This window comes from Delphinapterus leucas, chromosome 11 (assembly GCF_059928025.1).
Source record: "Delphinapterus leucas isolate spDelLeu-1000000601 "Yukka" chromosome 11, BTC_Dleu_Yukka2, whole genome shotgun sequence".
Taxonomy (NCBI): Eukaryota; Metazoa; Chordata; class Mammalia; order Artiodactyla; family Monodontidae; genus Delphinapterus; species Delphinapterus leucas.
Window position 1 is genome coordinate 85,644,023 of NC_143139.1, and position 24,303 is coordinate 85,668,325.

A 24,303-nucleotide genomic window follows, 5' to 3' on the forward strand; every position below is an offset into this window, starting at 1 on the left:
AGATCACTCTCTGTTTTACAGATGCGGAAACTGAGCCTCCGAGGGGAGAGGCGTCTTGCCCAAGACCAGTAAGTGGCAGAGCAGGGATTCATGACCTGTTTCCTGACTAAACTCCAAGATCTTTCTACTGTATCACAAACCAGGCTGTGCGGGTCCTCGGGGCCCGTCCTGAGAAGCCTTCTTCTCATCAAGGTACCTAGAGCCAGCTCATCCCCAGAGAGAAATGGAGCACAGACACCTTGAGCTCCCACATCCCACTGCAAAGCCAGACTACCCTGTGAAAGCTAGTCCCTCAATAGCTTGGGTTTATCAAAGGAAACCAAAAAAGTTATTTTAGAGGTAACCATGTTGAACACTCACTGCTTTTCCATCGTTACCAAAAAGAACAAGGCCGCTTTTGGTAACAAGACCAGGCTTCCTGGCACCTTTAATTTCCAGTGGTTCTCCAGGAGGGATGGAGCTATTCAGTAATGATGAGCCGTAGAAAGTGACCACCTAATAAAGAGATCAAACCCAGGTTGTGAAAGGGGGAAGTGGAGGCTGGTTATAAGGGTGTATGCGAGCAGCAGTCCTGGCAAAAAAGCTGAAGTTGCAATTCTCATCTATGACAAAATTTGGGACCCCCCCACCCCCAATGATATCAAGCATCTATGGAAATGACACAAAGCAAGAGATAGTCTGTGAATGTGTGACTGAAGAGTTTTAAAAAATGCCGCACATCCAGGTGACACGAGTATACATTTATCATTTATGCACATTGACACAAAGGCGAATGAGATAAAAGCTCTCACAGACTTTGCAGCCTGAAGGTAGGGTTTGTGGGGGAAGTGGAGGTGTTGGTGGGGTATCAGGGAGGGCAGATGCAGAGCGGTAAACAAACTATTATATTGCAGTGGGATGTACGATGGGAGGTACAGGTGCTTTGTGTGTCGGTTTATGGAAACAGGACTGGATCCAGACTGTAACTAAGAGAACTGGATACTAATTGATTTGTTGTTATAATAATTATTATAATTCTATGGCCATTAGCTATCATTTATTGAGCACTATAATATTTAATAGTTATTGAATACTCATTCTATGCCAGGGACTAAGTACTTCGATGAATTAACGTGTATTAACTCATTTCATCTTCACAACAACCCCAAACCTATAAAGGAGGCGCTATTATTAGTCTCATTCTACAATGAGGAAACCAAGGCACCCATTGGTGAAATAACCTGCACCCAATGGTTAAATAACCTGCCAAAGGTTACACGGCAAATAGTTGCAAAGCCAGAGTTTTAATGGAAACATTCTGGCTTCAGAGCCCACACTTTTTTGTGTGAGTATATCTGCTTTGAAAAACTGGGTATTATCAGTTGTGGTAAAATATATTCATATGCTATGATGATGTCACTCTAGTCTAAGATATACACCCAGTACTAACCATGTGATCAAGGGTACATGTGCAAGGATGTCCATGGTAGCCTTCTTTATTTTTTTATTGAAGTATAGTTGATGTATAATATAAAGTTACAGGTGTACAATACAGTGACTCACAATTTTTAAAGGTTATACTCCATTTATATTTATAAAATATTGGCTATATTCCCTGCGTTGTACAATATATCCTTGTAGCTTAATTTATAAATAATACTTTGTACCTCTTAATCCCCTACTCCTATCTTGCCCCCCAGCCCTTTCCCTCTCCCCACTGGTAACCACTTGTTTGTTCTCTGTATCTGTGAGTCTGCTTCTTTTATATTACATTCACTAGTTTGTTGTACTTTTTAGATTCCATACATAAGTGATATCATACAGTATTTGTCTTTCTCTGCCTGACTTATTTCACTTACCATAATGCCCTCCAATCCCACTCTTTAAGCATTGCACTAAACCTCTTCCCTTGGTCCTTCGCTGATCCCACATATTTTTATTGACACCTAATATGCACTAAGAACCCTGTGTAAGTGCTGAGAGTATCAAGACAATAACATGATGCTCTTGCCCCTGAGGGGTTCACAGTCTACGGGGGTAAGAGGGATAGATACATAAAGAGATGCTTATAGTATATAATATGCTGTGTCAGAGCTAGGCAGGGCGTTACGGGAACAGAGAGAAGGGACGCCCAATCCCGCCAGGCTGGGCGTGTGACGTCAGGAGACTTCCTACAAGAGGTGAAACCTGAGTTGAGTGGAGATCCCACAGGGATTAGAAGGCCTTTCCTGCCCACACACCCCCCCCCCCCACCCACCGCCCCTGCTGCATCTCTCCCCATGCCTCTCACACCTGGAGCTACAGCTTCACTGAACTCTACTGCGAGTCCCTGTCCAGGTAATATGCTCTCCTACCTCTGGGTCTTTAACTCTTTGACTCATTCTCTACCTGTTGACCTCTTCTCGAAGTGCAAGCAAAACAGTCAGCTTTTCTAGAAAGCCTTTCCTAAGACACCTGAGTCTGGGCCTCAGTTACATCATTTGTCTTACTTCATTGTGCGTGTTTATTCACTTCTCTGCCTTCTCCATAAAACTGCAGTCGCCCTGAGAGCAGAGGCTGTGCCTAGTGTCTGCTTCACACCAAATGCTCAATACATGGGGAGTAAAGAGGGAGGTGGTCACGTGTACCTAGAGCTCTTTTAGCTGGTCACGTGTACCTAGAACACAGACTCTCCTCACAACCAAAGGAAGAACCAGAGGAAGCCTAGACTTATGTGTAATACCTCTTACAAAGGTTATATGCAAAAAAAAAAAAAAAAAAAGGTTCCTAGAACATACCTGTCCATTTATCTCTGTCCAAGCTCCAGGGACTTTATCATGACCTCGGATCCAGTTATGTAAAGCTTCAGCAGACTGATCCCAAGAGATCTAGAAATGCACAAAGCACAGGTTGAACTTCTAATGCTGCAAGTCTCAAAGGCAATAGAAACATTTCTCTCCATCAGTGGCGGACATGAGTAGGGATGGGGTAGCAGCCTCCCTTGGAGATCTACCTTTTGGTAGGAAATGGTAAACTGAGAACTGCTTAAAGGTGGACGACAATAAACTCTGAGATGTGTTACTGAGTTGATATAAATACCTCAGCATTTTCCTTTTTCTGGATACCTTCATATGTTGCAGCTTCTTCTGACTGGGGCATACGAGCAGCTTTTCCATCGGCTATGAGCTGGACAGCTTCCACCTAAAGCCAAAAATATTAACTGTGTTAGAGCCCAGTGGTCAACAATGGCATGGCCTGTTTAACTGAAGTTTCTGTTGAACAGAATTACTACATATAAATCTGTTCAGAGAGTCAGACTTTGATAAAAATAACTACCATTTCTTTGGATCCATAATTATGCCAGGCAGTGTAGTGGCTACTTTATGTAAAATATCCCTTGCAGCATCATCCCAGTCCTACAACATGGGTATTATTAGTCCTGTTTTACAGAGGAGGAAACTGAGGCCTGCAAAAAGCCTCAAGCTACTAGCTCGAGAAAAAGCAACTAGCTCAAGATCACAGAGATAGCTTGTAGGTGGTGGAAGCAGGATCTGCATCCAGGTCTATCTACTGCCAATATCCATCCTGTACTTTTTAAAATGACTCCTTTATTTAAGCAAATTTCAATCTCCCCTTGGTGTTTCAATGGAAATTTCAGGAATATAATTGTAAAATAAGTCATTGTGGGTTATTTCTGCTCATCATGATGATTCTAGAAAGTCATATTTAAGGAATTCAACTGGCTTTCTAGCTTAGGACACCTGGAATAAAAAAAACAATTAAAACTGTCCATGAGTTTGATTGCCTTTGGGATGTGTCCTACATCCCCCTCCATGCCATATTTATGTTTACCTTGAGTTGAGAGCCTCTCTCCTTCACTGGGAGACCTATGTGAGCTCAAGTTCTCAGTTTTCTCTCTAAGTACTCACAGCTGAGTACTCCAACCCCCAAAAGAGCACGTGGTGGGAGCCACCTGGGAACAGGGCCAAGTTTACAGCTCATTCATTCCACCTATTTCTGGCTATAATATTACCAGGTACGGGATCCAGGCTTGCTCGAATGCTACTGAACACACAAAATACTATTTTGATTATAATGATCATTTTGAGCACCTATGTGTGCCAGATGCTTTACACAAACGTCATTTAATTTTCACAACAACCCTGTAAGTCAGGCAGTATTATCCCCATTTTATAGATGAGGAAACCAAGGCTAAAGAGGCTAAGTGACCTGCCTATTATACAGCAAATAAGTGGTAAAACGAGAACTACTCTCTTAATCGTTAAATGATACAAAGCACTGCTCTCCTCTCTCCCAAATCAATGGCTGCTTCTTTATATCATCTTACTGTCCATCTCTGTGTTGTACTTCTACCATATCAAACTACAGAAGACATTAAATGACATGGAAATTATCTTTCAATGTTTTTACAGGTTAATGTATTTTTTCTTTGTGGTGCACATGTTTTGAGCCTTTAATCCAGAGCATATCTGAACAAATAAAGCAGTGTTAAAGTTCACCCTTTTACATAGACTGATTTTAAATGTTTTTGAAGAAAGCCCAAATTACATATCAAAATTTCTTAAGATTCTGCCGCTTCTTTACAATTAGTCATTATAAACAGGGCTGGAGATTCAAATATTTGGTAAAACGAATGAAGGAGTTTGATTACTACTTTATCCACTTGATCACTGTTCTCAGAAGAACAAGTCAGATTCATAGACTAAGAAATTCTAAAGTGCAGATTTCCACCCTCAAAATACCATCCTACTGGCAAATATAAAATCTAATTTTATTTTGGGGCTTTTTATTTTTAGTACAAATTCACAGGAGCAAATTCTCAATAAAAGAAAAACTTTAAAGCGTGACTAAATTCTCCTTGATAGCATAAATATACTGACCATGGCCTTGATTCCTTCAGGAAAAAGAAACCGATTATAAAGTGCATCCACTGTATCATTGGGTTCGACATCACACGACCTCTGGAGGAGGATGGGTCCTGTGTCTAAACCATCATCAGCCCAGAAAACAGAAAACCCAGCTTTCTTATCTCCCATGATTAGAGTCCTGGGAAAAGAAGAGTTTCAACATAAAATGTTGGTTAACTGTATCATAAGGTGATAAATTAGTGACATTCAAGTACCAGGTGTTTACAATGGAAAATAGACAGTGAATGAAGCTATTGTGAAAATTACAGCAGATCTGGGAGATGTAAACACTCAAAAAAAGCAGAACTTAATGGTACTGCTACTTTATACAACTTCACCTCTGTAGTCTTTCTTGTTAACACATACTAATGACTTATAGTCTACTCAAAAAGCCATTAGAGACCATCAGTACTACCCCTCACTGATTCCCAGGTGTCAGCTTTCTACTGCAGCATCAAGTAATTTTGCCCACTCATGTCCAGTTCCTACAGTGTACCTGACCCTGTATTAGGCAGAATAAGATAATGGAAGATAAAACAGAAGATGATCAGTGCAATGTGAAAAGGAGAACTGATAATTAATTTAGGTTGTGTAATTCAGGTACAAGCATCACTTAGAGCTAGAATTAGTTCTAGATTAGCTATAAATTGTAGTAAAAGATGGTTGATTAATTCAACTATTTGTATTTTGTATTCTATAAATTTAGCCTAAGAGGAAATGCTGGCCCTACAGACCTCATAATACATACAATAAACCAGATATATGGAAATACATACATAAAAGAATATCAGAGAGCAGGCTAATATAGACAGAGTATGAACTGGTAGGTCAGCCATGCTCTCCATCTAATCATTTTTACCTCTCTGAGCTACTAATCAAGCAAGACCTAAATCAATCAACCAATCAGTCAATCAACCACTCTTTTCAGAAATATTGAGGAATTAATTGGCATTGTGTTATCTAAGAGCCTTGAAAATATTCATGTATTTTGACCCAGTGATTCTGCATGTGCAAGCAATGTGAACTGAGAAAAAAAATACATGTTTAAGTACAAAGATATTCACTATAGTACTATTTACAGGAGCAAAAAAGAAATCAATTCATGTAATTGGTCTTAAAATACAATGAAATGCTTTTCTTACCACATTTAAACTAAGTATAGATTTTCTGCCTATCTGATAACTTGACACTAAGAGACAGCTGGGAGATGTGCAGGTAAAGGAGAAAAGGTAGAGAAGGTGGGAAAGGCCCACCTTGACCCACAGTATAGTATACCTATAGGACTGGGCACCTACAGTATACCAGGCAGTGTTCTTGATACTGGGACATATGGCGGTAAAAATGTTAGACCAGGGTCCTATTTCCCCTCAAGAGGCTTAAAGTAGAATGGGGGAAGTCACACCATGAGAAAGATAATTTCAGGTAATTCAGCATTTCCTGAAATGTACTTGAGATATTCTATGCAAAAAAATGTTCTACGGCCAAATAAGTGTGGGAACACTTTGTACTCAGATTCCCTCTTGGAGATTATGATGCCCACGTTAAAGCACATATTAAAATTTCTGAGTCCTGAGATAAAGAAATCCAGCATAAACCAAACTTGTCTAACCACAGGACCTTTGCCTGCTCAATACCTAGTTATATCTGATAGAGCCAATACTCCATAGATTATTCTTGGGAAACGCTGTTCTGGCTTATGCAGTACCTCTAGATCTCAGGGGAGTTTGTGCAACAGTAGCAGTCAATCGGGACCTCACAATTGTTCAAGCATACCTAGTTGCTTGATCACCTAGGTAAAACACAGAAAGATTACAAGCAATGGGGATGGGCCCATCTTGGTTATTTAAAAACAATCTCACCAGTTGATAGCAGAGGCTCCTCTGTGTCTGGGAAGGATAGATGGGTGATAGATGATGGAACCATGCTTAGGGCTGTCAATTACATCCATGGGGATGAACTGCGTGCAGAAGGGAAGCACGTTTAGCTCAGCACCCACGGATCTGTAGGCCTCCGCCACCTCCTTTATGGTCTTGCCCTTGACTCTCCATCTAGGGAACTTGAACACAGGGGTCCCATTTTTCTCTGCAGCCAAAGCTGAGCATGAAAGAGAAGATTATTTTCATCAAAAAAGTTTTAGCCATAATTTTGTATTACTGTGGATCCACACATTGTAATTTCATGAAACATTTACAAATAACACATGGTAAAGAACAATTTAGATTCTGACCAGGATTTGACATGATACAATTTTATCAAGATGCATCTATTTTTCTAATGTGATTTTTTCCTATATAGTTAAGGCATAATGATTCAACTCAGAAGTTTGTGGCTAGACAACGTTTTGAGATTTTAACTGAAGCTGCTTCTTTTATAGATCAAAATTTGTACCTTTATTACTGATACAGCCATTTAAAGGACATTCGTTTGTTTGTTTCTTAAGATTTGGAGTCAAGTGCCAAAACATCACCATCCCAATTAGACGTAGCCTCTGGTACAGATGGAAAACCTTGATTCCCTTCCCACACCTGCTTCCTGGGGGGCAGTCCCTTTTATCACAGGGAAAACTGTAGACTGGAACACACTCTCCCCGCCAAACAGGCAGATCCCAAAAGATAAATGGAGAAAGTGATAGGGATAGAATAAGGTAGTTACACAGCTAGAAATCCCACTAGGGGAAGACAGATAGAGAGAGACTTCAGGAGATCACCATAAGCTAGACACCAACCAGAAAATGCCCAGACCATCGGGCAGCTAAGCAACAATCAGAACATTTTGAAACTAAACAGACTGACTTAGGCTGATACCACAGAAAAACAGAAATAAGCCTGCATTCGGCCTTGGGAGGTCTATAAGATAACAGACCCTGAGAAAAACCGCATTCTTGCATGTAGCCAAGACAGGTAAACAGGTGAAAGGGGAAAGAAACTAGGTGGAAGGGGACATTATACCAAAACCTGAGACAAATTACCATATTTTAGTATATGTTACCACCCTTTTGCTGATATGCATATGATTTAAATAGCGCCATGACAGTCCCGGTGAGACCATGTAGGGTCAAAGGAGGAACTAATGATGTAAGCCTTGACATCTACACAAAATGAGGAAGAAGGTGGTCTTCTCCCCTCCCATTTTTTCTTTGACTATAAAAATGTAGACCTCTGGGGACTTCCCCGGTGGTCCAGTGGTTAAGACTCGTGCTCCCAATGCAGGGGGCCCAGGTTCGATCCCTGGTGGGGGAACTAGATCCTGCACGCATGCCACGACTAAAGATCCCGCATGCCGCAACGAAGGTCCCGTACTCGGCAACGAAGATCCCCCGCACCGCAAGCAGTGCTGCCAAATAAATAAATAAACATTAAAAAAAAAAAAGTAGCCCTCTTTGTTCTTGGGGCTGTACTCCCTTGCCGGCCTGCTTGTATCCCTCAAGCCTCCTATGCTAATAAACTCAGTCTTTGCCTGCCACTGCCTCACCCTGAACTCTTTCTGTGCTGAGACAAAAGAACCTGAGCTTCAGTAAGTCCTGACACTAGGTAAGCGGTTTCAATGAAAAGACAGTGGGTTCAAGTCCCCTCCTAGGTCAGGGATTGTGGTTCCAGCCCTAGTCCGAGGTGTGGCTGGGTTTGAGTCCCATCTGAGGAGGAGTGTGGTTTCAAAAGTAGCTGAGTTGAGCTGCGTCTGTCTAGTTCCTTCTCCTAAATTCGCCCATAAGATAAGTTAGTGGAGGAGAGAGGCCAAGAGTGGAGAATCCATGCTCCCCGTAAGGGTTTGCCCTACTGAAGCAGATCCCAGGCTCTTTGCTCAGGAAATGTTGTCCCTTCTGAAAGGAATGACTCCTTCCTACCTCTGTGTGAAATGGAATGGTCCTCCAAAGTACAGACAGCACAAGCCCATTTTTTCCATAATAAAATAGCACTTTTATTAACTATATACCTTGCCTATATTAAGTACATATATATTTATTCTCCATCAATAACACAAAGAAACCACATTTTCGGCAATATCCAGAAGTCTTAACTAAGGCATTGTACCTGCATGTTCGGGCTTCCTTTCCTTTATTCCCATCTAATCACCAACATTCATAGACTCTGCAGGGGATGATGCCTCCATGAAGCCTAAAGGCCAAAGCCTAACAAGTCCTAAAATGGCCCTGGCCTTCAAGGTGATGCCTTAGTCAATCCAATTGGCAGAATCTGAGAGACCAGTATAATAATGTTTACAAAATGTAAATGTTCCTAAAATGTTCAAAAAGCTGTGAACAAAACAAAATGTCAGATGATAGGAAAGTGGGTAAATGGTGGTGAAAAAAATGTGGTGAGGCCTTCCCTGGTGGCACAGTGGTTGAGAGTCCGCCTGCCAATGCAGGGGACATGGGTTCGTGCCCCCGTCTGGGAAGATCCCACATGCCACAGAGCGGCTGGGCCCATGGGCCATGGCCGCTGAGCCTGCGCATCCGGTGCCTGTGCTCTGCAACGGGAGATCCCACAACAGTGAGAGGCCCGCGTACCGCAAAAAAAAAAAAAAAGTGGTGAAATTGAGAGAAAATTGTGAAAGGTTAGACTGGGAAAGAAAAATGGGGTGGAAGAGACTTAGAAGTCTTCATTTGAAAAATCCACTCCACTGAGACAAGCTTGAGCCATTCAGGTGTTGCTCCCCCATATTGATTTTTGGCTGCCCCAGGACTATTTTTTGTTGCTCTAGTTGACTATACTGACAACAAAAATCGCCGCTGTCATTATTGATCCTTTTTATGAATCAGGTGCCGTGCTGAGCAGTTTACATACATTATCTCATTTCATCCATGTGAGATGGGTATCACTGAACTAAGCTTAATGAGTTTAAGTGACTTGTCCAGGGTCACACAGCTATCAAGTGGCAGAGTCAGAACTAGTTTCATGATTCTAGAACATACACTGTTAACCATATGCTGGGACCAGGCACCAGGGAAAACAGTCTGAAAGGAGGTGTAAGAGTCACATGCTTGCAATTCTTCTGAAGTTCACTGTACATGGTAGAGACTCTTAGTTGCCCCCTTTCCTCCTTTACCAAGGATTCCTCTACTTTAGCTGAACACATGGCCACCCCAAATAAAATCTGTATTTCTCAGCCTGTTCTGCAAATAGATTTGGCCTATCACTAAGTTCTAGCCAACAGGATACAAGTGGGAGTAATATGTAAAACTTCTGGATTATGCCCTTAATAAAGGCTTGCCCTCTGCTTCCCATCTTGCCCTTCTGCTTGCTGGAATGCAGAGTTGATAGTGGGGGCTGAAGCCACTACCTTGGACCATGAGATGGAAGCCCAGTGTTGATAATGGCAAGACAACAAACCGAAGGAGCCTTCATTGTGATAAATATCTGGCTGCCACAACAGCTGTGATGGTCAATCCAAACTTGAGAAAGGGACTTCTCTCTTATTTAAGCTAATATTATTTGAGGTCCTCCTGATTCAACAGCCAATCTGATATCTCAAATGTAAGTCCTTCCAAACATCCCACACACAAAGCTGGTGGGAGTAGATAATGATGAGACAGGTAGTCCTGGTGACGGGAATCTGTCCCCTTCTGCCCTTGGAGCCAGGTATGAATTCATGAGGCAGATTCCCTCAGAATTTCCCAGGTTGAGATAATCTTTTTCTGAAACACGGATAATTTCTAAATCAAGTGGTTAAATCCATGTGCATATGTGCTCTTGGCCCAACTCTTTTTTAGCTTGACTCTTTTTTTTTTCTTCCAGTTTTACTGAGATATAATTGATATACAACACTGTGTAAGTTTAAGGTGTACAGCATAATGATTTGACTTACATACATCATGAAATGATTATCACAATAAGTTTAGTGAACATCCATCCTCTCAGATAGATATAAAATTAAAGGAAAAGAAACAAATTTTTCCCTGTGCTGAGAACTCTAGGAATTTACTTTCTTAACAACTTTCACATATAACGTACAGCGGTGTGAATTATATTTATCATGCTATGCACTACATCCCTAGTCCTTAGTTATCTTATAATGGGAAGTTTGTACCTTTTGACTGCCTTCATCCAACTACCCCAGTAACAAGAACTAGAATAAACCCCAGAGCTGATTCCTCCAAGAAAGAAAAGTAAAATTTTAGGGTTATCACAGATATTGTTTTCCAACCAATGTATTGCATCATACCAGTGATTTATAAAGATTCAAGTCATAAGTCACGATTTCTAGATGCTAGTTCTTATTCCCTACCTGTAGACTGTTTCTTGCACTCTTTCTCAACATAACTATAGCATGCAAATCAGAATCACGCTGTAGGTTTGCTCTGAGGATGGCTATTTTCTTTACCTACCTTAATAACCAAGCAGTCATAGCTATAATCTGTTCTGAGATAAATGTATTCTTTATGACCCCACATCAATTGCTATTGTTGGGTGTGGCCTTCCCTGCATTCCTATCGGCACCTCTGCAACAGACATTACTCTAGATGTCCCATAGCACCTTTGGAAAGTCACAAGTGTAATTCAGGAAAAACACATGCTTGGAAATTCCTCTGAGGGACCTGGTGATTACCATGGAGGTAAGTGGAGAAACTTAGTAAAATAGGGGCCGGCATCTTTGTCTTGAGGCCCACAGAGAAGGGAGAGTTTCTGAGTCTGTATCTGCCACACAAATAGACTTGGCCTAAGAAGGCTTTCAACAGGCAGAGTGGAGGCCAGTGCAGTCCTTGATCCAGTTGTTCCAAGATACACTCACCCAGTGGGTCAGCTTTTCCATCCTTATCTGGAACTGTGAACACTCCCACAACTCGGTGGCCCTCTTTGCAGAGGTGGCTGTAGACTTCTTGTCCAAAGAGGCTCTGACCAATAAGTGCCACCTTCAGCTTGTTTTTGAAATAAACCTGCAAAGCAATTCAACAGTGACAGGTATTAGTATGGATAGAAGACATATGGATAATAAACACTCTTTTTTTAATCATACAAGATGACTTGAGCATTACAAAAGGCTCAAAGATCTACACAGTAAAATAGTTATTGACATACACTGAACTCAGACTACATGCTATATAGGTAGTAGTGAAAATAATTTCACACCCAAGTATTCCTCATTTTCCCTTTGCTCTAACTCCCTTGATTATTCATTATAATCATTGGGATTGCATATATTTTTACAAGGCATTTCAACTCCTTGATGAAATGAGGCCAGATGTTAACAAATAAGCATAAGTTTCTTAGTTAAAAGGGGTGTAATTCTGAGCAAGATCTACTTCAATATTGACAATGCTTTTATGTCCTGCAATTTTTTATGCCCACCTCCAAAAGATGCCAAGAGCTAACATCTAGTATAACATAGGGGTCAAAAGCAGATCCTAGACTACCTGAGGTCAAACCTAGGGTCACCCACCCCTTGTTAGTTGTGTGACCTTTAGCAAGTAACTAACTTCCATTTGCCTTTTATTCCCCTCATCTGTAAAACTGGAATAACACCAACTCACACAATTCTGATTGAGGTAGATGACAATATGCATTAGGCTTAAGGCAGTGTCTGACACAAAGCACTGTTTAAGTAAAAGCTTTAATAATGTTTTAAAGGCTTTCCTACATACTAGACAATTCTATGTTTTTTCACACGGTCCAGAATTCTACAGTCCTTGGTAAGTGGCATAAACTCATTTGGTCTTAAGACGTGGACTGAACTAATGAAATGTTCTTTATAGTCTTTGTAGGTTTCTTATAAGTTAATGCAGTCATTTGGCTTCAAACTTGACCTGCACTGATAACGCCACTTACAGTCTTTACTTATAGTATATTGTAATTTGCTGCAGAAAAGTCAATGTGGGGCTTCCCTGGTGGCGCAGTGGTTGAGAGTCCGCCTGCCGATGCAGGGGACACGGGTTCATGCCCCGGTCTGGGAAGATCCCACATGCCGCGGAGCAGCTAGGCCCGTGAGCCATGACCGCTGAGCCTGCGCGTCCGGAGCCTGTGCTCCGCAACGGGAGAGGCCACAACAGTGAGAGCCCCGCGTAACGCAAAAAAAAAAGTCAATGTGCTTCATTACAGATACTACTATCCCAGACCCTGCTGTAAATTGTGCTATATACCACATTGACCTTCTCAAATGTGAATGATTCTGAACCCCACATTTGGCCCCACAGATTTCAGATAAGGAATTGAGGGCTGCACATAATTTCATTTATTTTAATCCTCACAACTATCCTGTTTTCTTATCCCCCATTTTGTACCATTTTATGAATGAAGAAACCAAGACTTAGAAATATCAAGTATATCTCCAAGGTCATACTAGCAAAACAAGGGAGAGGTAGGATTTGAATCCAGGGCCATCTGACTCCAAAACCCACAATGGTACTTAAAAATAAAATGAGCCACTACTGCCCATCTCTTCCATCTCCTTTTTTAGAACATTAACACTGATGCACAAAAATGCAGTGATTGTCAATAAATATAAACACCACATAGATAAGAGTGGCACTAAAGGAGTTAAAGTTTTTAAGGACTGTCTTTAAGCAATTATGCCTTCTGTAAATTCTCCCAAGATGAAACCTTTTCACAAAGCTTAAGGTAACATGTTGACATGATGATTGTTAAGATGGTGATGAAGAGCCACCAGGTGAAGCAGGCTAGTTGCAGGATTGTGCATGTAGAGGTAATCGGAGGGTCACCACCTCCTATGAGCTTCCCGTCTTGGCAAAGAACCAACCCCAGCTCCCCAGAGTTCTTTCCATCTTTCATTCCTCCACGTTAGAATACGTCTCCACAGGATTTGGATTTAGAATATTTTTCCTTCAATCTAAATGGGATTCATTAATATTCCAGAAAGTCATTCTAAGTTAGTAAAGCCTCACTGTTAAAATCTGACTATGAGGAAAACAATTTTCCCTTATTTCCCACTTTCTTAAGGGCATAGATGGCATCCCTTTTTAGGCATAAACTTAAAAGCCTACAGGTTCAGGGACTTCCCTGGTGGCGCAGTGGTTAAGCATCTGCCTGCCAATGCAGGGGACATGGGTTCAAGCCCTGGTCTGGGAAGATCCCACATGCCGCAGAGCAACAAAGCCCGTGCACCACAACTACTGAGCCTGCACTCTAGAGCCCACGAGCCACAACTACTGAAGCCCGCGCACCTAGGGCCCGTGCTCTGCAACAAGAGAAGCCACCGCAATAAGAAGCCCGCACAACGCAATGAAGAGTAGCCCCCGCTCGCCACAACTAGAAAAAGCCCGCGTGCAGCAACAAAGACCCAACGCAGCCAAAAAAAAAAAAAAGCATATGGGTTCACATCTTCCCTGTGAGCTGATAATTAAACAATTAAGGTTTTGGTATAAAAATTCTTTTCCATGGCCAGCCAAAGTTTCTATCCCAAAAGAGCCTAGAGCTTCAACATCTAATAGATTCTTGCAAACAAACAGATTAACTCTGTAAGAACAGCACAATTTGCCTGCAGATAATGCATGACTATTTCATTTCCTCCCATCAAAAATATCAAAATGTTCTCTAAGTATTCTATCTTAAAATCCTATAATTAATGCTGTTGCTGGAAATAGAACTGACCTGGCGTGTTGGCTATCTTACAAAATTTGGCTTTACCTCATACCATTACCAACACCAAATATTTTAAGACTTCTAAAATTATTAGTCTTAAAACATACAAGAGCCAAGAGGATGAGCTGACTCAATTGTAATGTGCTCTCACCTGTCATCTGGTTATTGGGAGTTCAATTCCAGAGTGAACACTGCCCCAGAAAGACAGTGTTTAAAGAAACCATGTCAGTATCTCTGGAAATTCTACATTCACTGAAACACTTTCTGAGCTTAGTGGTAAAACTGAAACTGTAAAGGTGAGTTTCTAGCAGTGAGAAAAATTTCAGAGTTTAAGATTTTAAGTATGTATAATGAGTTAGTATAATTCCAAAGAACTGGACCGGGATATTTCACCTTAGTCTTATTTCTCCAAGTATGATCTGAGGGCTGACTGCCTGTGTTGGCAGAATCAGCTGGGAGGAAATGTTAAAAATGTGGTTTCCTGGGCCCCATCCCTGATCTACTGAGTCAGACCGTCAGGAAGCTGGCACTAACTCAAAAGCATATGAAGAAGTTTGGATCCTGCCTCTGCACTTTATTAGCCCAGGAAGCTGCATTTGAACAAGCTCTCCATTGATTGACAGGCACACTAAAGTCTGCGAATCTCTGCTATACAGAGTGTGTGTCTGCCCCCTACAAAAAAGATTTTGCCCTGGGGAGTTTGGGTCAAGGAAAAAGTGGTGGAAGTAGTAGCAAACAGTTTAAGGAGACCCTGGTATGTGTCAGGTATTTAATATGTGTTACCTCATTTTGATTGCCCAACGACTCCCAAGAGGCAGACATTAATAAGCCATTTTACAGATGGCTTTACAGATGAAGAAACTAAAACAAAGAGAGGTTAAGATACAGCCTGGGGCTTCCCTGGTGGCGCAGTGGTTGGGAGTCCGCCTGCCAGTGCAGGGGACACGGGTTCCATCCCTGGTCCGGGAGGATCCCACATGCCGCAGAGCAACTAAGCCCGTGCACCACAACTACTGAGCCCACACGCCACAACTGCTGAAGCCCGTGCGCCTGGAGCCCATGCTCTGCAGCGGGAGGGGCCGCCGCAGTGAGGGGCCCGCATGCCGTGGCAAGGAGTGACCCCTGAGAGGACCCAATGCAGCCAAAAATAAAATAAAATAAGTGAATAAAAAAAAAAAGAACGAAAGGGCTTCCCTGGTGACGCAGTGGTTAGGAATCCGCCTGCCAGTGCAGGGGACGCGGGTTCAAGCCCTGGTCTGGGAAGATCCCACATGCCGCAGAGCAACTGAGCCCGTGTGCCGCAACTACTGAGCCAGCACGCCACAACTACTGAAGCCCGCGCACCTAGAGCCCATGCTCCGCAACAAGAGAAGCCACCGCAATGAGAAGCCCGTGGGCAGCAGCAAAGACCCAACGCGGCCAAAAATAAATATAAATAAATTTATAAAAAAAAAAAGAAAGAAAAAATGGATGGTATTAAAAAAAAAAAGGTACAGCCTGGAGTCAAATCACTACTCAGTGGCAGCTCTGAGATTCTAATCTAGTTATTACCCCAGTGCCATTGTTTTTCTATAACACCAGCTGTGCTACCTTGAGCTCAGCCTCATCAATTAAAATCTGAATAATAATAGTACCTATCTCATAAGGTTGTTAGGAGGATTTAGTGGGATAAAGCATGTAATGCATTAGTGCAGTGTGTGGCAATAACAAAGGCTCAATAAATGTCAACTAGTATCATTATTATACCACAAGTAATGCCCAGGTAAGTAAAAATGATGATAATGGATCTTTCCTACTGGGAGTGTACCATAAGGCAGGCACTGTATTGAGCCTTTTTCACTGATTAAAAAAAATGTATCAAATCCTTATCATATGTCTTTAAGCCTTACTGTGATCCATTTTACAAATGAGAAAACATAGGGCTCGGGGAAGTTAAGTAACCTGGCCACGGACAGGGCTAATAAGGGGCAGAGGAAGGATGCAAACTCAGATCTGTTTCGCTTCAGCAGATGTGCTTCTATGGCTTTCCTATGTTGATGGTTCCCCCACCCCTTCTTTTTTAAAAGGAAAATTTGGCGATAGTTTGACAGGTCAATTACGGGAAATAGTTCCATCAGACTTTCTAAGGGAATATCATGGTGGTCCTGACATGGGAGACAGCACCATTCATTAAAGGGTTAGGCTGATGACCAGAGAACATACTTTAAGGCACTATCAGTGCCTTGTTATATTGGTGAGAAAGAAGAAGCGGGCATAAAATGACCCACAGCATTTCTAAATCCGGGTGATAAGTGCTGTTATCTTGGGGTTCTCTAGAGATAACATTCTGCATTAGAAGAGCCTTTTGCAGGGAATAGAGCTTTTGTTTCTTAAACTATCAACTATTGCATTCCCCGGCTATCCACATCCTGGTGAAATTCTTCAGGAAGCAAGTTAATATGGACTCTGATTATGTTCCAACGGTTTAAAGAAAAATACACACAGTCTTCTCTGGAGAACTTAAAGGCACAGTGCTAAGAGTCTGTGCTGATCCGAAGCCCTTTTGTGAAGCAGATGTTACCTTAATAGAACCAACAGAGCAGGCTGTAAAATAAGGTCAAAGCTGTCCACGTGAGCAATTGTGAGAACTGGCAGTTTTCCCAATGAGAACTGGAAAGGAGAAAGGACCTTCCCACAAAAGAATAAAACAAACTAAATTTTTCTGAGACACTGAGATGCCTAACTCTTAATGGACCATTTGGCACATGGTTCCCCAAATCGTGCCTGATGGTGCGCAAGATCTGTTCACCAAGCATGTTTTGAGCATTTGCCAAGCTCTGGGCACAGTGCATGGTGGGGTTGCAATCAGTGGCCTGGCAAAGAGGATTTTATTTGGCCCACAGAGCATCTGCAGAAGAAATGTGATAAGATTTTTAGGAGGTTTCACATTAGCAGGCTGAATTTCTGACTTCTCTTTAAAAATCAGGAGGTTTGTCAACCATGGTTGACATTCCCATGTGGAAACGTCAGCTGCAGCTGAGCAGGGGCTGCTCCCTTTAACTCTGAACGTGGCCTTTCACTCCTTCCAGCCCAAATGCTACCTTTGTCTTATCTGTTTGGCCTCGGGGGGCGGGGGGGGGTTGTTTGGGATCCCTAAGCTGAAGGCACAAGAGTAGTCCCTGCCCTAGTTTGGTTGAGTGCCTTTTCATATTTTATTGCCCACTTGTATTTCCCTTCCGTTATTATCCTTTACCTAAAGGCAAGTTTACTCATTTTTCCCACTAATCTGTGGACTCCTTGAAAGCGGGGACTATTTATCTCTTGTTTATTGTTTTATCCTTTTTGGCTGTGAGACTCTAAAAAAATTATGTCACTTCTCTGGGTCTCAGTTTCCTGATTTGTAGAATGGGCATTATAATAGTACCCACTTCATTGAGATGTTATGAAGACTAAATGAGTATATGTAAAGCATTTATAACAGTGCCTGGTGCATACAAAGTCTTATATCAATGATACCTATTATTATTATTATTATTTCTTCAGGATTTAGATGAAGTGCTCAGTACATAATACACAATTTAATATGGTTTGAAGTTGAATCTGAAGGTCCTAAATCAAATTAGATGCCAATGCAGAGGGTCAGGCAACAAGGAAACAAGTTAAGGACCTGGTTGCTAGAGCTAGGGAATAAAGCCAGTACTTGGTTTCAAGAAGCAGGGAAGGGTCCAGCCTCTTGAATTGGATCATAAAGTAACCTTAAGTCCTGGAACCAAGCTATGAATCCAGAGCAACAGCCAGGCTTGTCCCAGACACTGGCAGAGGAAATAACAGCTAAAGAACAGAGTGCCAAATAAATATTAAGGCTAAATAGCTCCCACCATCGGGAGAAATTAAGAAGTAGTGAGCCGGGCAAGATACTGGAAGTGGACAATAATAACTAATTGACAAGGGGCCTTGTTGCTGTATATAGTTGCACTAGTTAATAAGATCCAGTCATATCATTAAGCTGAGATGATTAAATATTTCTAAGTCCATTTCTTTAAGACAGAGAATGGAAAAATTAATTATATCAGGAAGTGTTATGAACTAATTTCTTCCTTGGATTTTGTTAAGTTCTGAGAGGTTTTTTTTTCATTCCTCTTTCATTCTGCTTTAATACCAAACTCAAAAGCGCTGTGTGATTTAAAAAAATTTTTTTCATACGAAGGTACAATTTACATGCAATGAACACACCATTTTCAATGTAAAATTCTTTCAGTTTGGACAAACACACAGTCATGTAACCACTGTTACAATCAAGATAAAGAACAGTTCCATCACCCCCCCAAATCCCCTCCCATCCCTTTGCTGTCAATCCCTCCCCCTATCTCCAGCCTGGCCTTTTTTTCCATCACTTTAGGTTTACTCTTTCCAATGTGTCAGACAAATGGACTCATATACATATGCAGCCCTTTGAGTCTGTCTTCTTACACTTAGCATACATATTTGAGTTTCATCCATGTTGTTGTATATATCAGAAGTCCATTCCTTTTTTTTTTTCTGAGTAAGATTCCACTCTATGGATGGATATACCACAGTTTGCTTATCCTGCCACCAGCTGAAAGACATTTAAATTGGTGATTATGAATAATCCCTTTGTAAACATCCATAAATAGGTATCTGTGTGAACATAAGTTTTAATTTCTCTTGGGTAAATACCTATGAGGGCAACTGCTGGGTCATTTGATGGGTTTATGTTTAATTTTATTTTTAAAAGAGTCAGTTTTCCAAAGCAGCTGTACCATTTTATGCTCCCACCAGCCATGTCTGATTTTGAACAATTCTTATAGAACACGGTCCAAAGGATGAATCTCCATTTTCTATGGAGTAAAATATCCCAAATTCTTCACTTATTATTCCATGTCTTTCTTTGGCCATTGAAGAACCTGCCTTCTTCCCAGCCATATGGCACTGCTCTCCCACATGTATTCCTGGAGATAGACTCAGGCCCCTGACCCCTGACCATACCTGGCACTTCCCCACGAGAGTGTTTTTGTTTATGCCATTTGCCACCTGGGATGTTCATCTTTAATTACTGAAATCTTATATAACCCCATTATTGGCATTTTTTTCATCCTTCAGGAATCCCTTCTGCTCTCCAAAAAAAGACAATTAAATGAAAGGTGTTGACAGAAGAGGCCAATAAAACAGGCATGCACGAGCCCCTTGTTCTCTGTGCCATCCAACCCAGATTCCCGTGTGCCACGTGGCAGGAGAAAGCTAAGGAGGAGTCCAGAGCTCTGCATAGGAGAGCAAGCAAAATATCTGCCAGAGCAAGTTTCTTTTTGCTTATTTAAAAAAAGGTGAATACTCCCAAAATAACTAGAACTGACTGCATGGGATAAAGTGAATTCTCATTACTTGTGGCTGTCTGGGGGACAAAAGCTTTTCCATTTATGCAACTTTGGGCCAGTTCTTGATGCTACTCAAGACTTCTCTCTGCTCCAAGTTTTTTACATCTGGATATGTACACATGCGCATATGACTTTGGCAGAGAAGAGGAATCAAAAAGCAAATTCTTTTATAACACAGCAAACATGCACTTCCTATAAAAGAAATGATGTACATGGGGTGGACTTTTTCTTCCCTAAACAGCTTGGAGTCTGCCTAGATGCAGGGAGGCATCTCTCCTCAGGCCCCTGAAGTGCTGAAGGCAGCGCCCCATGCAACGTGTCCTCCCTCATTCCGTTTCTGGAGAGGCTGATGCAATTCCAAGGCGCGGGGCTGGGCCAGGGCTAGGTTTTTGCACCATAGTTTACTAATGTTCCAGGGTGGCTGCTTCTGCAGCGCCTGGTGATCCTAGAAATCTTGCCGCCTGCAGCTCAGGAATAATGAGCTTGCGGTCACCGGCTCGGAGTGCCGTTATCTGAATGGGCCCTGCATGCCAGTCGGGAGCGCTCACACCTCTCAGGCCGCCGAGGAGGACCCGGTTGACTTGATACCACTCTCCTCCAGGAGGTGGTCTCGGTCCTGTACCTCGGCTCCATCTCGTAACCAGGCAGGGATCTCACAGTTGAAATGAAAACGGAAAGGGAACCGACTCTCTCCCTCTTGCCGAGCGACTGTTTCCACCCTGTCAATCCCAGCCAGACATCCTCAGCCCCGTCCCGGTAGAAGACAATGGCTCGCTCGACAAGCCCCATTCAGGACCCTCCCCGGACCCTTCTCTTCACTCTCCCGGTTTTATAAACGTCGTCCTGGCCTTTAGCAAAGTAAACACTTTGCTCAAAGTAAACACTGCCCTCCCTCAGCCCCGCTGCCCGGCCCGCCCTCTCCGGATCTGGAAAGCAGCCCCCGGGTGAGAGCCGGGACGCTCGCCGGGGCCGGACTCACCTGGCCGGTGGAGAAGCGCCGGAGTGCCTGGTTGCCCTGCCACAACATGCTGGAAAGAAGCGCTCGTGCGGGCGGCGCGGGAGGCAAGCGGGAGGCACGCGGGGTCGGCTCAGCCTAGGCGCGGCCTGCAGCCTCGGAGTCCCGGGCGAGTCCCGGGACGCAGCTCGAGGCCCCGCCCCCTCATCTGTCAGGGCTCCCGCGGCCAATCCCGAGCGACTGGGCGGGGCGTGCTCCAGCCTCCCGGAGCAGCGCTGGTGCCCAGCCCGAGCGACAGCTTCTGGCGGCTGCCTCGGTGCAGTCTCACTATCTGTGGGATCTTCTCCCAGTTACTCACACACTCTGAAGTACATAAGGATCTGCCTTAAAAGTCAGTCTGACACCCCAGGTCATGTCCTTAACACAGTCCTGAGAAGACAACAGGCAAGTGCGTGGAGCCGCGAAAGATAAACGGGTGAGGGCACCTTCGCGACGTAAGGATCCTGATTCCTATCTCGTAGTCTGACAAGAAGATTTAATGAGAGATTGTGTATAAAGCACCTGGCAAAGGGCTTGGCACAGAGTTGGTCCCGATAGATGATAGACAAATAGATGGGTTGATAGATGATAGACACCCGACAGCCTTTTCCCTCACCTCTCTGAAGAAACGCTCAAGACATGCTTTAGCTGAGCACTTGTCTCAAACAGAACTCCTTAGCCTGGCATTCAAGACCGTCTGTAGTTTGGCACTTCCTCTTATTTCTCGCTGCTCTTTTGCACGTGTAATTCAGTGTGACCATAGTACTTGCCTATTCCTTCCTGGACAACGTTTCCCAGGAAAGCTTGCCACCTGTCACTTGTCACCATCTAGGCATGACCAAATTCCTTCTCTTCTTAAAGGTATAGCTCAAATGCTGCCTCCTACAGGTATTTTTCCTGATTCTTTCCTCCCTAAGCTCCTTACTTCCTCAAAGTAACCTTTCACTCCTCTGAACTAGGAAGGATTTTTGTCCATGCAGCTCTTATGAAGCCTCAGTCTGTTACTACTACTTATGTAGCAGTCATCTTCTCTACTGGAAGCTCTTTGCAGGCTGACTCCATGCCTTATTTATCAAGATTTACAGTACTTAGCACTAAGCAGAGCTTAGAAAATACTTGTTGAGAAGGTAAGAAGGAAAGAAAAAGAACCACTCTTTAAAAAAATTTTTTTAATTGAAGTATAGTTGATTTACAATGTTGTGTTAATTTCTTCTGTACAGCAAAGTGACTCAGTTATACTCAGTTACATATATATACATATTCATTCTAGAAAAAGAACCATTCTTAAAGCCTGGAGAATTGCAGCAAACATCCAAGGTTTTGCTTTAGGAAATGCCTCTTGACAATTCACCCCATTTCTCTGACTGCATTTTTGTGAATTCTTGCCTCTCTTAAACTTCCAAATATTGATATTCATTTTATTTGTTCTAAACCAGGGAGGGTGGGCAAGGACTGTGGTTTTTCCTGAGTGAAGATTCCATAGTTATATACTCCAACTCCCAACTTTAGAAAATGAGCTTATGTTCACCCAAATATAAGAAAATATGCATGATGTCTAAGATTTTCATCTTTAAGAACCAAAAATGTAGTCCTCTTGATAACTGGAGGTTAGATCAGATACAACTAGAGAGTTTGACAAACAAAAAATTGCCTGCCAACCTAGACTTCTCTTGCTAGCAAAAATGGAGATGAAATAAACTTCAGAAACAAAAACTTGAGAGACTTTGTCATCAGCAGACATACAATAAAGGGAATATTAAAGTATCCTTCAAGCAGGAGGAAAATTACCTACTTGGAAGCCCGGAAATGCAGGAAGGAATAAAGACCAACAAAAAAGGCAAATATGTGAGTGAATTTAAGTAAACATTGACCATATGAACAATAATAATAATAAAATCTTGTAGATATATATATATCCACAAGATATATATATATATATATATCCATGAAAATATACAAACAACAATAAAAAATTGTCGGATAGGGACTTCCCTGGTGGCCCAGTGGCTAAGGCTCCATGCTCCCAATGCAGGGGACCCAAGTTCGATCCCTGGTCAGGGAACTAGATCCCACATGCCGCAACTAAGAGTTCACGTGCCGCAAGTAAAGATCCCACACGCTGCAATGAAGATACTGGCGCAGCCAAATAAATAAATATTTTTTAAAAGCGTTGGATAAGTTGGGAGGGCTGGGAGGAATGGAATATTCTTTAGGCAGAAAGATAATAATCCTAGATGGAAGCTCAGAAATGAAGGAATAAAGAGCTTTAGAGAGGGTAAATACAAGGACAAATTTTAATTAATATTGTTTAGAATGCTTCTAATAATGTTCTATGGAGTTCAAAAATATGTATAATTAAAATACATGACAACAATAGCATATGATTTTCAGGGAGAAAAGGTTAAGTTAAAGGTTCTAAGCTTGCAGCATTGTCTTGGAAATAATAAAAGTACTAATTTATGTTAGACTTAATAAGTTAAGGATGCATATTATAATCTCTAGTACAACCACTAAAAGGATAGTAATACAATGTATAACTACCAAGTTAAGAGAGTGTAAAACTATTAAGACAATAAAATGATAAAAAAATCAATCCAAACGAAGGCAAGAAAGGAGAGAAAAAGGAACATGCGTGAAAAATAGAAGGAAATTAGTAAGATGTTAGATTTAAGCCAGTAATTGCGGTAAATGAAAATGGACTAAATGTTTTGTTTTTTTGCGGTATGCGGGCCTCTCACTGTTGTGGCCCCTCTCGTTGCGGAGCACAGGCTCCGGACGCACAGGCTCAGCGGCCATGGCTCACGGGCCCAGCCGCTCCGTGGCATGTGGGATCTTCCCGGACCGGGGCACGAACCCGTGTCCCCTGCATCGGCAGGCGTACTCCCAACCACTGCGCCACCAGGGGAGCCCAAAAATGGACTAAATGTTTTAATGAAAAGACAAAGATCATCAGGTTGGTTAAAAAACAAAACTCTGATGAGAGACTCATAAAATATAAAGATTCCGAAAGCACTCATAAAATATAAAGATTCCAATTTTTTAAAAAAACACTCAAACACTAGCCAAAAGAAAATGTTAATCTGACAGGAAGATAAAAATTCTAAGTTTGTATACACTTAATAACACAGCCTCAAATTTTATAAAGCAAAAATTACAGAACTTCAAGGAAAAATAGACAAACCTGTAACCATACTTGAAGATTTTTTTAAACATTGTAATAATTTTTTATTGAACTATAGTTGATTTACAATGTTATGTTAATTTCTGCTGTATAGCAAAGTGATTCAGTTATATATATATTTTTAAATTTTCTTTTCTATTATGGTTTATCACAGAATATTGAATATAGTTTCCTGTGCTATACAGTAGGGCCTTGTTGTTTATCCATTCTCTATATAATAGTTTGCATCTGCTAACCCCAAACTCCCACTCTGTCCCTCTCCCACCTCCCCCCACCCCATGGCAACCACAAGTCTGTTCTCTATGTCTGTGAGTCTGTTTCTGTCTCATAAAAGTTCATT

The 24,303-nt window shown here is 42.0% G+C and overlaps 1 protein-coding gene across 2 annotated transcripts in view; it reads right to left on the bottom strand.

Annotated features, from left to right (window-relative positions):
* ALDH1L2 (aldehyde dehydrogenase 1 family member L2) overlaps positions 1-20,928 on the bottom strand; it is a 55,959-nt gene extending 35,031 nt beyond the window's left edge. Inside the window, exons 1-7 of one of the 2 annotated variants that reach the window (XM_022599787.3) lie at positions 20,768-20,927; positions 11,613-11,757; positions 6,746-6,980; positions 4,860-5,025; positions 3,058-3,159; positions 2,757-2,846; positions 361-495 (exon numbers count right to left, since the gene is read on the bottom strand). In XM_022599787.3, the coding sequence (XP_022455495.2) occupies positions 361-495; positions 2,757-2,846; positions 3,058-3,159; positions 4,860-5,025; positions 6,746-6,980; positions 11,613-11,757; positions 20,768-20,815 (921 nt within the window). In that variant the 5' untranslated portion in view covers positions 20,816-20,927. Of the gene's footprint in view, positions 1-360; positions 496-2,756; positions 2,847-3,057; positions 3,160-4,859; positions 5,026-6,745; positions 6,981-11,612; positions 11,758-20,767 lie in introns of both variants that reach the window. The other variant, XM_022599789.3, reaches the window with a different exon arrangement.
* Positions 20,929-24,303: the final 3,375 nt, after the last annotated feature.